General features: G+C 42.8%; 1 protein-coding gene across 1 annotated transcript in view; it reads right to left on the bottom strand.

Moving 5' to 3' along the window:
- LAMC1 (laminin subunit gamma 1) overlaps window positions 1-16232 on the bottom strand; it is a 121744-nt gene that overhangs the window by 23440 nt on the left and 82072 nt on the right. The window contains exons 4-13 of the mRNA XM_013970343.2: window positions 15432-15598; window positions 11777-11965; window positions 10846-10963; window positions 10377-10475; window positions 10154-10290; window positions 9643-9765; window positions 9362-9551; window positions 8951-9063; window positions 6241-6462; window positions 5934-6122 (exon numbers count right to left, since the gene is read on the bottom strand). Of these exons, the coding sequence (XP_013825797.2) occupies window positions 5934-6122; window positions 6241-6462; window positions 8951-9063; window positions 9362-9551; window positions 9643-9765; window positions 10154-10290; window positions 10377-10475; window positions 10846-10963; window positions 11777-11965; window positions 15432-15598 (1547 nt within the window). The remainder of the gene's footprint in view (window positions 1-5933; window positions 6123-6240; window positions 6463-8950; window positions 9064-9361; window positions 9552-9642; window positions 9766-10153; window positions 10291-10376; window positions 10476-10845; window positions 10964-11776; window positions 11966-15431; window positions 15599-16232) is intronic.

The following is a 16232-nucleotide window of genomic DNA, read 5'->3' as shown; positions in this document are numbered from 1 at the left end:
CACTGGGAAGTCCCTGAAAATGCCTCTTCATATCCTTCATTCCTCATACAACAGAGTTGAAAAAGTGATAGTCACTCAGTCATGTCTGACTTTGCAACCCCATGGACTATAGCTCACCAGGCTCCTCTGTCTATGGAATTCTCCAGGCAAGAATACTGGAGTGGGTTGCCATTCCCTTCTCTAGAGGGTCTTCCTGACCCAGTGATCGAATCTGGGTCTCCTGCATTGTAGGCAGATTCTTTACCAGTTGAGCCACCAGGGAAGCCCCATACAGCAGGTTTGGCAGGATCATTTTCTTAAAACATAAAAGGCATCTACTAATCCTTGTTTGAGCAGTGTCAGCCGGCACAGGAGAGACCTCAGAGATCCTCATTTGCTACTCATTCTTATTATGGAGAAAGAAAGAGACAGGCTAAGAAATTTGCCCACAACCAAGGAACTAACTCTGTCTCTCTGTAAAAGAGACAGAGCCAGTACTCAAGGCTCTTTCCACGGCATTAAACTCACTGCTCCTGATCCTTCCTTTTCCACTTGCCCACCATTATTAGCTCAAGTTATGTTTGTGGTTATCTTTGTAGCCAACTGGACCTAAATTAGCCTAAACTTTTTTTGGAGAAATAGAGGTTTGTTCCCATTGTTTACTCATCCCATTAATACTGCCTGAGCATCTATCACGTACAGACTGTTCTAGGGTTGTCCAGGATGATGTGGAGAACAGGGTGGATGAGGTCTCTGCTCTCACAAGCCTTGTGCTGCCCCTGAGGGAGATGAGTTCACAATCAAACAAACAAGACCACATCAGATATTGACATGCATAAAAAAGTTAAAACAGAAAATATGATGAGAGAGACAGGTCAAGGGCTACTTCATATCGGCTGGTTCCTCTCTAAGAGGAGATATTTGGGATGACAATGAAGAGACACAAGGAACTAAAGCATGATAATATTCAAGGGAAGAATGTTCCAGAAAAGCAAGATGAGCTTGTGGAAGCAGTAATAGCAGCCATGTAGGGCACAGTAAGGAAACTGAGTTTAAATTAAAGTGCAGTGAGATACTATGGGGGAGGGGGGGGTTGTAGTTTCTAAGTGATGAGATCTGATTTACATTTTAAAAGTATTATTCTGGCTGCTGTCTGGGGAATGGGTTATAGGAGAGCAGAGTGAAGCATGGAGGCAAATTAGGAGGCGATCTCAGGTGAGAGATGACGATGGTGTAGAACAGGGTGGTTACCAGTGAAAGTGGTAAAGAGTGGTCAGATTTGAGAGACTAACACCTTCTGGCTGACTCCTGGGAAATGAAAGAAGGAAGAATCAAGGATAAGCCTAGGGTTTTAGCTTGAGCAAACAGGTGAATAGAGATAAAGACCAGGGAAGGAACAGAGTCACAATTGGAGACGATCAAAGACCTAGCTTGGATTTGCTTAAATGTGAGATTCCTTTGGCTGTCTGATTCAAAGTCACAATAGAAAATATTTTGGCACCTTCCAACTAGCAACACTGGAGCACAGTTAATAAAGACAGCATCTACAGAAGGCAGGGGAGAGTGCTGAGACACCTCAAGTACAGTGTAGTACTTGGGATAGTAACACAGGGGTCCATAACCTTGACCTCAGGGGGTGAGCAGTTACCAGAACCTAACAGTTTCTAACTTTATCAGAAAGAGCTGTTTGGAGAAGGTCACCTGCCAAGAGCCGAGAGACGCTTCAGACACGGGGCCTTGGAAGACATACTCTGCCCTCATCCTCTTTTCCTCTGATCTCCCATGTGCTTCCCACCAAGCGGAGGGGGCCGTGTGACGCAGCGCATACAGGTCTCAGCAGGGTGGAGCAGCGGAGAATGGATATGGAGGGGCTGATGGAAGGCTCCCTACCCACCATTCAGGTAGAGACAGCAAGCAGGTAGCTGGCCCTTAAGAGAGCAAGGTCAGGGATGAAAGCATGGATTTTCCAGCTGTAGGCAAGGAGGGGCTTTTGAAGCCTAAAGGTGAGAGGTGCTCACCTAAGGAGAGCATACAGATAAAGTTGACAAGAAAACCCCAGGCTGAGAAACATACGTGATCAAAGGGAAACCCAAAAGAAGAGAAGAAAGGGAGAAGAAAACCAAGGAGAGGGAAGAGTCACAAAAGGCAAGAGGAGAAACTGGAGCAAAGGGAGCAGTCAGCAGTATCCAGTGTTGCTGAAACTCCAGGTCAGGTAAGGACAGAAAACTGCCCACTGCATCTGGCCAACGGACCACTGATGAGGCAACAGAAGGTCTAGCTGGGGGTGGGGCAGGACGTGAAGAAACAGGATGTTAAAAGGGGATGGGAAGCTAGGGACCCTTTTGCCTCTGAGGTAAATACAAGTTTCCAGACACAAGATCCTTCTCCAGCATAGGATTAAGACAGTACTTCAGTTCTGCTTTTTCATCAGTTAATTTATCTAGTTTAGATATGATCCATATTTTAAATGTCTTAGGGACTTCCCTGGTGGTCCAGTGGTTAAGAATCTGCCTCCCAATGCAGGGGACACAGGTCTGATCCCTGGTTAGGGAACTAAGACCCTACATTCTGTGGGGCAACTAAGCCCCTGGTGCGGCAACCATCAAGCCCACGCACCGCAGCCAGGGAGAAACCCGCGCACACCGCGGCCACGGAGAAACCCGCGCACACCGGGGCCACGGAGAAACCCGCGCACACCGCGGCCAGGGAGAAACCCGCACGCACCACGGCCAGGGAGAAACCGGAGCGCACCGCGGCCAGGGAGAAACCCGCGCACTCCAACGCAAGCCGCCCTGCGCCACAACTAAGGCTAGACGCAGCCAGAGAAACACATTCAAATGTCTTAAAACCTGCCTTGAATAAAACTCAATTGAAAAATCTTATAGAAAAGTCAAAACAGAGCTACACAGTAGCCCTTCAAAGCTTTTGTTGCAAAATATCCTCCAAAGCTTTAGCTAGCCTGCCCCTTTGTTTCAGAGTCTAGGATGTAGGTTCAAATCCAGGCTGTACTACCTACATGACTTGGGCAATTTATAGACTTCTCTTATTATCCTGCCGGTACCAGGAGAGGTGTCTTTTTTCTCCTTTAGCATTCTTGAGTGCATTTCTTTATCTGAACTAACACACTGTATGAAAATGATCTCTGTACTTCCCTCCACTTTTAGACCCTGGAGAGTAGGGACCCTCCTTTATTCATCTTCATAATCCCAAAGCCATGCACTCAAACAATTTTGTTGAAAAAAAATTAGTATTATTAATTTAGCTGAAAAGATCATTTTAAGTATTAAATGCAGAAGTGAATCATGCACGAAGATCTCAGTGGCTATCATCAGTTATTCACATTCTCCAACAGTCTTCTAAATGAGGAACATCTCACTTTGCATCTGCAACCTCCATTCATTTATTTAATAAATACTCGCATTCATTCAACAAACACATGTGCCAACACTATTTTGGGTGTTAGGGATACAAAGGTGAATAAAACAGAGCAAAGTCCCTGCTTCAAGGATCTTAACTCTGGGGATGGAAGGGGGAGATAAGCAATAAACAAATGAATACACATAAAAATATCAAGCAGCTAAAAAGCACTATAAAAAGCAAACCAGAATGTAGGAAAATAAACAGTGATAATATATTTTTTTTAACAGGTTTTGTGCTGGTTTCACGCAGACTTCTATATTCTAATTAACATCCTCAAGAATTGCTATAGATCATTTCCTTCAATCCAGGTGATACCTCACAAATGCAGTTGACCCTTGAACGATGCAAGGAGTTGGGAGTTGACTGACTGCTGCCCTGCACAGTCAGAAATCCACAAATACATTCTGAAATTCCAGCCCCCACCTCATGGAGCTCCTCTGTATTCACAATTCCACGTCCACGGATCCAGCCAACCATGGACTGCAGCACTGCAGTCTTTACTACTGGAAAAAATCTGCATGTAAATGGACCCATGCAGTTCAAAGCTGTGATTTGAACCTTGAATCCATACAGTTCAAGGGTCAGCTGTGTATTTCACAAATATTCTGTGAGAAGCATTTAATTAGTGACTCATATAACACTTTCTAAAATCTCCTATATGATATTCCATCTTTCTATAAGCATCCCAAATAATTTTACTTCACCGTCTATACTATTTAGTATAGACCGGAGAACGACTCCACAGTGCTTAACTGTTCAGTTCACTGACCAGTGAACAACGAGTAGAGGGATCTCTTATCAAAATGCTCTGTTAAATGCTTCTGAGTGTAGACACGGTGAGATACTTACTATACTCTGTGACAGCAGAGTAAAGGGTCCTAAGAAACTGGGGCAGTGGCACAGAGAGGGTTCATTGAGGAAAACCATTCTGGGGAAGTGATGAGTCAACTCAACCCGCAGAACAGTTAGGAGCTGGCTAAGAAAAGAGAGCTGGGTGAGCATTCTAGCTCACGAGCAATAGTTCATGGCAGGCCAGAGTCGGGTGCATCTGAGGGAAGACAAGACCGGGGGCCTTGGAGAAGAGGGTACCAGTGCAGAGGCAGGTGGTGGGGAATGAGGCTGGAGAAGTCTATTTGTAAGAGACTCTACTGGGCCACTGTTTTGTTTATTAAACAAAAAGAAGAAAAGTTAAAAATATGAAATTCTGTACTAACGTCTACTCCTCATTTCCTCAACTGCCTTAAGCAAACGACTGGCTCTCCCTGTGTGGCACTGCCTGGCGCTTGGTGTGGGGTCAGGGGGAGGAGTGGAAGGAAGGCAGAGTGTTTTAATGCTTCCCAATAATTAAAGAGTGTTTTTGATGAGACAAGAGAGATACAGATGATGAGCTCAGTGTTTCGGTTGTTCTGTTTATGTTCACACTCTGTAGCAAAATTTTTTGAACAAAGAGCTTACAGCAGAGTCAAAGGCTGCCCAGCTGGCCAGAACCTCTTATTACACGGAGGCTCCAGTCAGTGGAAGCAGTGGCACTGTCACCAGTGAGCCCCAGGCTCCTCTGTCAACCAGCACAGCCAGCTCCTGGGGCAGCTAGCAAAGATCGACTTCAGTGTTCTTATCAAAAAGAAAGAAACTCAGAGAATGGGAACAGAGGTATATCCAAAGCTATAAAAATATTTTATTCCCAACTAAACGTGATGGGCTCTGATACATTTGAAACAACTATTTAGAGAAAAATAATTTTTTAAATGCCGCTTTACATCAAGAATCCCTGGGCAGCCTCACAAACTGAAAATCAAGTTTTGAATCACATCTTATAAGAGAGAGTATCTTGTAGTAAATCGTCATCGCTGGCACCTGAATGCCTAGGCTGAAACTCCAGCATCTTCCATGACGAGCCATCCATCATTGGACAGGTCACTTAATTGTGCCTCAGTGTTCTTAGCTGTAACCTGAGGATGGACTTCCCCACTGGTCCAGTGGTTAAAAACCTGCCTTGCAATGCCAAGGACGTGGATTCGATCCCTAGTCAGGGAAACTAGGACCCGATGCAACCAAATAAATATTGGTGGCTGAGTGGTAAAGAATCTGCCTGCCAACGCAGGAGACTTGAGTTGGAGCCTTGGGTCAGGAAGATCCCCTGGAGGAGGAAATAGCAACCCATTCCACTATTCTTGCCTGGAGAATCCCACAGACAGAGGAGCCTGGTGGGCTACAGTCCATGGATTCACAAAAGAGTTGGACATGACTTGGCAACTAAATAGCAACAAACAACCTGAGGATAATACAAGAAGCTATCTCAGAGGGTTGTGAGGATTAATGAGGCAGTATATGTTAAAGCGCTTAGAAAAGCACCTGGCCATAGATATTATGTCAGCTATTATTAATATCAGATATGCATTTTATGAATCCATAACAAACCTGTTTCCAACAAAACTTTTGCTGCTGGGAAAACCAGTCATGGAACCAAACCAGAAAATCCTAAAACCTTCCAAAGCCCTTCTTTCCCAAGCGCTCCTGTGGGAGAGCCGACTCACCGGTAGTTCCAGTAGGACAGTTGGTGCACACCACCTCCTGGGTCTTAGGGACAACAGCACAGCTGGAGCCCCCAGGGCACGGACAGGGCTGGCAATCTAAGGAGGTGCCCGCAGTCGAATCGCCATAGTAGCCATCGCTGCACCTCTCACAGTGCGGCCCGGCCGTGTTGTCTCTGCAGTTACAAACACCTATTTGGAGAGCAGGTGTGAGAAGACAGGCAAGCGTCCAAGCAAAGACAGTGGGCATTTCTGACCCGCCTGCTGAAGAGAATTTAGCTCTAGCAGTCCCAAGAGGTCATCCTCTCACCTGTCTCCGGGTCGCAGGTCTCGCTGTGTCCATTGCAGGTGCACAGCACACAGGGACTGTAGGGGCCAAGGCTTGGGGTTTCTCTTCGGTAACCCGAGAGGCACAGCTCACAAAACTGCCCTCCGTATCCCGCGGGACACGTGCAGGACTCCACCCAAGTTGCGGGGACCCCGGGCCCAGGACGAGCGCTTGCCAGGGTGACATCATCCAAATAGCCAGCACCTGTGTGTGGTCGGGGGAAAGAGGATCAGTGGACTGGCTTCCGTTTTCTAAAACTTCATGAAAAGTCATCAGCGCTAAAGGATAACCAGACTCAAAATTTCAGAGACAGCCAACCATTAGTTTAATTAATCTACTGGAGAAGATAACTAGAAAATACAACTTAGAGCAATTATGTGGTACCTGGTGCTGCTGCTGCTAAGTCACTTCAGTCGTGTCCAACTGTGCGACCCCATAGACGGCAGCCCACCAGGCTCCCCTATCCCTGGGATTCTCCAGGCAAAAACACTGGAGTGGGTTGCAATTTCCTTCTCCAATGAATGAAAGTGAAAAGTGAAAGTGAAGTCGTTCAGTCATTTTTGACTCTTAGCGACCCTATGGACTGTAGCCTACCAGGCTCCTCCATCCATGGGATTTTCCAGGCAAGAGTACAGGAGTGGGGTGCCATTGCCTTCTCCAGGTACCTGGTGCTAAGTATCTGGAATGGCAGTATATCAAACATTTATTTTTTAAACACACACACACACACACACACACACTTATACACACATACATGCACAGAGAGATTTCAATTTTACAGTTCTCCCAATCAGATTCCCAGGAGAAGGAAAAGGTAACCCACTCCAGTATTCTTGCCTAGGAAATCCCATGGACAGAGGAGCCTGGCGGGCTGCAGTCCATGGAGTCGCAAAGAATGGGACATGACTGAAGTAACTTAGTACACACACCCAACCACCAATGTGAAAAACGAAAGGCATTGGGCAATGATCTGGGGCAAGAAAAGACAGAAGGAAGAACGTGGGAACAGGAAGAGTTTAAGGCTACAGCCACGAAGCCATGTTTTTGTTCTTTTGCCACAAAAGCAGGCACTGATCATAGAGTTTAAGGGTTAGAAAGCAGGGAAAGCACCTGTCAATAAGGACCACACAACTGTATGTTTTGCCCTGCATAAAATAGCAAATATAATTAAATAAGTTCAAATAATCAGGGCTACTTTGACAAAGATAATTATTGCACCATATATCATAACACTTTCTTGTTTTCAAAAGAAAATAAAAATAGAGAAAGCCTTACACTGGCTTAGCTCAAACAGTGAATGTGACAGGCTCAAAAGAAACACCCTATGGAAGGGTCAAGTTTTTATTATACCAGCAAGTTTCCCTTTAATTTTCATTCCACTCCTATCTCTTACAGTCTTATCTTTTAAGTGTATCTCCCCATGTTATGAAATACCACTTGTTTATATAGAAACTGACAACCTGAAGCTAAAGGACATCTCTTATTTTTGCTTTGAACTTAGTTTAACTTTTAATATACTTATGGGTTTTTTCAACATTAGATCATGAAAGACATCTCCACTGTTAAAGTGCTTCCAACTCCAAATATTGTTAAGTCTCCCCATCCTAAAAGTATTCTTCCTTCAATCTGTCCCTAGTCCCAAATTATAATCTATCTCTTTTCCTCCCTTTAAAGCTGAACTTCTTAAAAGAATAATATTTTACTTCTTCGTCTTCAAATGTACTTGTGATTTAATTTACTTAATTAAATCACTGCAATCTAACCGGTTTCAACACTTCTCTTAAAATAAAAAGTCACCAATGATTCTTTAGTTGCCAAATAACAAAATCCAATTGTACTGTCTTTCTCAATCTGTTAACTGTTCCTCTTCCTTAAAATTCTTTTTTTCTCTTGAGTCTCAGATCATGGCCCTTAAATAACCATGTTTCCAGGATTGCTTCTTTTCTCTTCCTACATTTTTTGTCATATTTCCAAGTTTAAAAATTGCTGCACATACGTTGACAACTCCGATTCTAAATTTCCAGCCCCAACTAAGTCCCATCCATATTTCTAACTACTTATAACACATTTTCATTTGGCTATCCATGCGAGCACCTCAAAAATCAACACAGCCAAGCTGCTGATGCCACTGCTGATGCCACACCAATGCCCCGATTCCTCTCCCCCAGCAAGCTCTACCTTTCTACAGAAACAGGTCCTCATTCTAAAAATTTTAGGAAAACAATTTAAAGGCACACTTAAAGCAGCTTTGTTTATCTAAAATTATAACAAATGTTCATTCAGTAAATTTTAGCTTTTTGTTTAGCTAAAAGGGCTTGATAATTGGTTTGGTTAAAAGGGTTTGATAATTACATAGGAAAAAGTAAAAAGAAATGGAGGTTATGGAATGTGGGCCAGTAGAATTATATTGGGATTCTTAGAAAAATCTAATTATATATATGATGTAACCTCAATAGGCTTACCCATTATAAGACAACACCATTACTAATTTTTGGCTAATTTTCTCCAGGTCCTTAAGAGACGTTTCAAATGCATTATTTTTTACACAATCCATGTATGATGAGGAAATTTATTATACCACTTCTTTAGGATCAAGTTTATAATATTAGGACTTTAGAGATAACCTTTTGATTGTGGATCCTTTTTCCTAACCATCATCTTAAATGATTATCTTAATTATATCATAACTTACTTCTCTCACTGTATGTCCCACGAATCTTGATAGAGGTCAAATTGTTCAGGAGTTTCTGAAATTCGAAAGGGGTAAGAGTAGGCCTCCAAGGGTAATCTGTCGCTTCATGGAGCCTAGAGAAAAAGGAAGGGGCACATTAACCTCTGTAAGGACAATTCTAGGTGCTGAGAAAGTATTTCTTAGTCATCCATGCCACCCACGATGCACTACTCTGCCAGTCTAACCACGTCAGAGATGACCATACCACTGGAAAAGGTACAGGTAATCAAGGGAAAAGTTCCCTTTTACAAAGTCACATCGAGAACACCGAAGTTTTTCTTTAATACATACCTTGAGGCCTGAGGTGCTTAGATAAAGAAACCACTTTTGTAATTCTGGTCAAGTCAGATTTTATAAACCAAACTGTCTTACCTGAAGACGTATTTCACAGTGGTCTCACTTGGATAGGAATTGCCCTGAGCGATCAAGGGCACAGACACTCTTAGGCCAGCTCCTTCAAGCACCAGGTCTTCTGCCGAGAGGCGAGTGTCTCGCCTGTCCACGCGGAAGGAGAAGGAGAAATTCTGACCATAACTCAACACCTGCTTGCCCAAGAACTTCGCTGGAAGGCAGACACAATGGTGAGCAAGAATGTGAGGTCAGGAATAAACACAATCACATACCACACCACACGGCTTCCTAGCCTTACTTACCAGGGGCGATGAAGTACCTAGGAAAGTAGCTGTCTGAGATGACGGCAATATCCTGCCTCTCAGAGGACCACTCAAATGATGCTTCAGAGCCATCCCTTTGTTCTGCACGCCACCCATCTTCATCTACAAGCAGAGGAAGAAAACACAAGTGCCATTACCTTGCAAACATCCTGAATTCAGTTCCTCAATATTCCACAAAACATACAGAAAGTCATCAATGCAAGTTTTTGAGTAAATGGAGGCTGTAACAGTACCTATATATGCTATACCTCTGAAGCTATATTTTTCTTTATTTTATATAACATTTATACTCCCAGGTAAATTCTAAAACCATCTGCATATGTTTTCATTAAATTAAAAGCCAAAAAAAAAAAATAGCCAAACAAAAATCACATACATTAAAAGAAAAAGTGTTGATAGTCTCAAAAAGTCTTCAAAGAGTTACCAACTTTTTTAATACTGTAAGCCTAGGCTCAAAATTCTAGGGGACAGAAGGAAAGGTATACTTTACCAGTCTCAAAGGTAGAGGTTATAGAATAAACGCTGTAGCCAACGGCATTTGTGCACACGGAGGAATGCCCAAAGCAGAAGCAAGGGGTGCACCCTCTAGGGTTCGATGATTCCAGATTAAAAAATCCAGGTTTGCACCTGAAAGAGATTAAGATACAACCAGGTATTTTTTGTATCTGAAATATGAGAGAAGATACAACGCAGCCAGAGAAAGAATGAGCTACCTCTCACAATTGAAGCCTTCAACATTGTCTTTGCAAACACATCTTCCTGTTTCAACATTACATTCATCTATGCTGCCAGAAGGATTGCAAGAGCATGGCCTGTTGGATGGAAACCGGAGTGAAATGATGAAATAAGAGGATAAAGAAATTTCGCTCCAAGACATTCTTTCATTTTACATGTTAATAGATTAAAAAAAAAAAAGAAAAGAAATACATAAAAAGTAAAATTAATCCTAAAGTCATCTTTGTATTTGGATTTTATTTCAGTCAAGGGCACTCATCACATTTAGACATTAAAAACTGCTTCATCTCTGTACAAAACAATCCTGGATCATCATTACAGCTAGAAGCCTTAAATCTTGGTGATAATTATTATGGGAGGGAAATGTTTATATGGCTACAGATAAGCTACAAGATCTATTACTAAGAATCAGCTACAATTAGATTCCACCCCCTCAGAAAATCTTACCTGCACCCAGCCTCAGTGAGAGAATGGTACCCAGGCTGGCAACGGTCACACTTGTCCCCCATCACTCCTGGCTTACAGCTACATCTGCCATAGCTATCACACTGCGTACTGAGGGAACCTGAAATATAAAGCACTCAATGTCAACCACCAGATAGGAAAGTAAAACTAATGTCTCAAAGAAAGAAAACTGGTAACTAAAAACAATGCTTGAAATTCAGTATGTAGATTGGTGTTCAGGGTCTAGATGGTAACTAAGAGAATAAAGATCAAATTTTAAAACAGAACTCCCTCAAAACCATATCCCTTTAAACTATGACATTTAAACTTTCCAGACATACACCCTAAGATGAATCTACTCATAATTATTGAAAAATACTAACAAATAACTCTGTACCCATGATAAACTGCATGCGAAATCAGTCATTGCGGACAAGCACAGGCTCCTTAGGGCCTGTGTCTAGAATTTAAGTATACACAGGCAGGAACAGCAAATAAAGTTCAAACTCCTGGAAAAGTGGAACAGACTAAGAGCTCTCAGCTCCTCTGAACACACAGCACTATGCTGCAGGAGTTCAGCCCTCCAAAGAAGTTAGACTAAACAAAATCATTAAGGAAGAACTCACGGAGCAGCTAACCAAACTTTTACAGTCAAATTCAAATGGTCTCAATGATCTTATTGCTAATTATTTATAAAACCATTACTCAGGCCAACCCCAGTTTTATACACACCAGAAAATCATCTAAACGCTCCATCTGGTTAAAGAGAGTTCAGGCTGATGCGAAATCATTTACACATTATAACAATATTCCCTCTTCTACATTTAACCTGTGAGAATCCTAAGGAAACAAAGTTTTATTTCCTGGGGATACAGGAAATGCTAATTTTGTCTCCCAACCCATCAGGCTGAAGCAGACCCTGGCTGTCACTTACCAACAGGACTACAGTGGCAGGGAGAGCAGGCTTCCCTGTTCCCAAGGCGGAAGAAATTCTCCCGGCACCTCTCACACTTGGCGCCGTCTGTGTTGTCCTGGCAGTTGGTACAGTGGCCTCCATGGCCCGTGGAACGGTATAGTTCAGGGTCAAAGAAGCATTCCTGAGATCGCCCATTGCAGTCACAGGCTGTTGGCCAAAACATTAAGTCAGATCCACGTTTCTTTACAAACAGCATTTTAGAAGACTCAAACCAAACTGTAACTCCCCATATCTCTGTGACAGATGGCGGTGGTGGTGGTGGTTTAGATGCTAAGTCGTGTCCAATTCTTGCAACCCCATGGACTGTAGTTCCTCTGTCCATGGGGTTTCCCCGGCAAGAATACTGGAGTGGGTTGCTATTTCCTCCTCCAGGGGATCTTCCCAACCCAGGGATTGAATTCGTGTCTCCTGCATTGCAGGCGGATCCTTTACCTCTGCGCCATGATAGGTGGTAGGTAGTAGAATGACCACCAGATACACTTTTCATTTTAAAAAAACGAAAAAAGTATGTCTGTCAATAAAGTGTTTATAGTCAGGTTATCAGCTTACCAGGAAATGTTCATCCTTATCAAAAATGGTACCATCATAGCTTAGTTGGTAAAGAATCTGCCTGCAATGCAGGAGAACCTGGCTCAATTCCTGGGTTGGGAAGATCCCCTGGAGAAGGGAAAGGTACCCACTCCAGTATTCCGGCCTGTATAGTCCAGAGGGTCGCAAAGAGTCGGACACAACAGAGTAATTTTCTCTTTAAAATATAACTAATTCCTGTACTTGGGAATCTCCAGATAGTAGTATCAGTTCAATCACTCAGTTGTGTCCGACTCTTTGCGACCCCATGAACTGCAGCACGCCAGGCCTCCCTGTCCATCACCAACTCCTGGAGTTCACTCAAACTCACGTCCATGGAGTAGGTGATGCCATCCAGCCATCTCATCCTCTGTCGTCCCCTTCTCCTCCTGCCCCCAATCCCTCCCTCCCAGCATCAGGGTCTTTTCCAATGAGTCAACTCTTCGCATGAGGTAGCCAAAGTACTGGAGTTTCAGCTTTAGCATCAAGTAAAAGCCAAGTCAAATTACAATTTTTCAGAGTCTTTATCCTTCATTTTAATACCGAGTACAAGCACAAGGGATCAGTTTACCATTTTAGGGCTCAGACAATTCAAATACATTAGCCACTAATGTATTTGAATGCCACTAATGCATTTCAAAATGCCAGATTACTTGCATACTGAGACTGGGGTGATCTGAGCCATATTGGGTACAATACGTACTTCTGTAAAAGGAAGCAGGAAATCTAGATGCACTGGAAAGTAAATCCACTAGAAGGGAAATCTAGACCCACTAGATGCCTCTATCTACTGGGAAGCCACAGTACCCAGTGGGTCATCTGTTAAGCAGCTATAGTCCCTATAGGACATAACCATATTTTAAGAACAAGTATCTACAGTCACTGAAAATCTTTACTATACTTGCATTAACATGATTTTTTTCAAATTATTGATTCTGCCCCAAGTACAGATAGTATTTTGACTATTAAATAAAAATAAAATTTTATTTGATTTCAGATACAGCAGGAACTTGTTTAAAAAATTTTTTTAACGTATCTATTTTTTTCTCCTCCCTGCCTTTCCATTAGTTCTTTTATAGTGTTATACTTGAAAATTTTTTAGGAACTTGAATCACTAGCATCAAGAATTAGAGAGTTAAGTAATTTTAAAAGCTCCCATTCCCTTCTTCATCAGCTATTTTCTCTTCTCTCCAGCCTCCCTAGATTATCTCACAAGCAGCCCAGCTTATAGCACCTAAATGGTCTGCTGCCTGGAGTCTACGAGGCAGAACCACCCCCATGTCTACACTGTCCTAAGCCCCCACTAAAGAAGATGCTGTGACTCCCTCATCACCAGCTGAGAAGAGAAGACAGCTGTCATCTTCTCTTCCCTACCCCCAGCACCTGACAACACTGTAGTACGGCCCCCACTCCAGGAGCTTCTCTCTCTGAGGGGTCATGGTGCTGATGGGACTTCCAAGGGAAGCAACCCGACTTAGCTCCTCATCGAAGCCTTGTTAGCTGTCTTCAGTTCATCTGCCAGTGGGAAGCTGGCAATCATATTACACTCGTTTTTCTCATAACGTTCCCTGATAGGCTCAAAATATGACATCATTAAGCAGATTACTGTTCAAACACGTGTGTATCTACTTAGATGCCACATCTTAGGAGAAATCACTTTTTATCAGCCTTTATCATGTAGCTTCTAACACTGGATGTTACAGTTTAGTAAAAGATGTAGAGAAGTTCAAGGGCTTAGGAACACTAGAGGAGGAGGCTATCAAACTCACCTAAAAATCAGGGATTTGCTGAAAAAAGAAAAGATGAAAATGTGCTGTATGCAGCTAATGGAAACAGTCCTAAGTCAAGACATTGGTCCCTTTTCAAGGTTTCTGCCAATAATTCCTGCAAGTTCAGAGTGTCTTCCTTCTTAGTCCCTTTATTTCCAAGAAGGTATGATAAGGAATATTTATAAGGACAGAAGAAAGTTATAGCTGCTTTAAAAGTGTCTTATTTTTTAAGTCCTTGGCAAATCATGATTACACAGTTTCATGATTTTTCTCCTAAGATTCCTTTCTCTATCTCTTCAGAATAAACCAAGACATTTATGAAGGAATAAACAATGTATAATCTTGTTTCATTTTCTCTCTTCCTAAGAGTACTTGGATCTACTCTTCCTCTCAAAGCCTCTCGCCTCTGCACAAGGGAAGTACAAAAATTCTCTGTATTTCACTCTCTAGAGAGATAAAGAAAAAATAATTCTGATAAACAATCTTTTGATGGTAGTCTTAGTCTACTTCTCATCACACCTGACTAATGTGGACCAGCAACCTTGGTTGTCTGAAGAAATAAGAACTGGAAGGAAGAAGAATATTTTAAAGAGCAACAAAGAAAAGACTAGAAAAACCATGTTTTAGTGTAGGCTACACATCCACCCAGTCCATTCTAAAGGAGATCAGCCCTGGGATTTCTTTGGAAGGAATGATGCTAAAGCTGAAACTCCAATACTTTGGCCACCTCATGCGAAGAGTTGACTCATTGGAAAAAACCCTGATGCTGGGAGGGATTGGGGGCAGGAGGAGAAGGGGACGACAGAGGATGAGATGGCTGGATGGCATCACTGACTCGATGGACGTGAGTCTGAATGAACTCCGGGAGCTGGTGATGGACAGGGAGGCCTGGCGTGCTGCAGTTCATGGGGTTGCAAAGAGTCGGGCACAACTGAGCAACTGAACTGAGCAACTGAACTGGCCCAGTATTTAGAACTAAGAAAAAGGCCAGACCTTGAACATGCTGCTCCCATTCTGTTTAGTATGCTCCTTAAGGAAATAGAAAACCTGCAAGTTTATGTTTATGGCCAATTCCACGTATCTATGATTCTCCTCTGATGTGCCTGCAGGTTATATATATATATATATATATATATATATATATACATGCTCAAATTATGGAAGAAGCACTGCCTTGCAGGCTCTTCCTCTCAAGGAAGAATCAAAGGAAGTCACCCACTCCCCCCGCCCTCCAAAGTCCTCGAGACAGCTCAGCAGACGGAAGCCGGGGCACTCACGCTGGCACTCGCTGGCACTCTCGGCGGTCGCCCTCCTCCATGGCCGGTCGTTGAAGAAAGGAAGGCACTTTTCACAGTCTACACCATAAGTATTATGTTTGCAGTTACACACCAGCTTGTCAAACTCGTTCTTCACACACTCGCTTGCGTGTCCGTTACACTTACACCTGGGGAGAGAAGAGACACTCAAAAGAAGAAACAGCTAGAAAGAGCTGACTGGACACAGAGAAAGGATGTTCACGGAGAATGAACAGCAACCTCCGAATGTTTCTGAGTTTACCAAGCACAACTGTAAACTGAGGAGCTGAGCAAGATTAAGTAATGGCTGTGTTTTTAGTTATGAAGAAAAATCCTGACCAAAAAAGGTAGCTTTATTTAACTGGGGCTGGAGCATTAACTGGGCATAAAAACAAAGTCCTTGACAATTTCTGAGGACATCTGTAGGACCCTTTCCTGAAGTGAAATGTGTGTGTTTCAAGAAGAAGCCAAGTGTAGTGGTTAAGAAGAACACGGGTGTATACATATGGCAGATTCACTTTGTGTGCAGTGAAACTAACCTAACATTGTGAAGCAATTATACTGCAATTGAAAAAAAAAAAAAAAGAACATGGACACGGGTGTATACATACGGCAGATTCACTTTGTGTGCAATGAAACTAACCTAACATTGTGAAGCAATTATATTGCAATTGAAAAAAAGAAAAAAAGAACATGGACTCTGAGGCCAGGCTGCCTGTGACTTACAGATGTCACTTAACCAGTGCCTTACCTGTAAGAGAAGAATGAGAATAATGTCTATTT

The sequence above is a fragment of the Capra hircus genome, chromosome 16, assembly GCF_001704415.2.
Source record: "Capra hircus breed San Clemente chromosome 16, ASM170441v1, whole genome shotgun sequence".
In the NCBI taxonomy this organism is placed as follows: domain Eukaryota; kingdom Metazoa; phylum Chordata; class Mammalia; order Artiodactyla; family Bovidae; genus Capra; species Capra hircus.
Note: the sequence above shows the minus strand (reverse complement) of the source record. Positions and strands in the feature narration are given on the sequence as shown.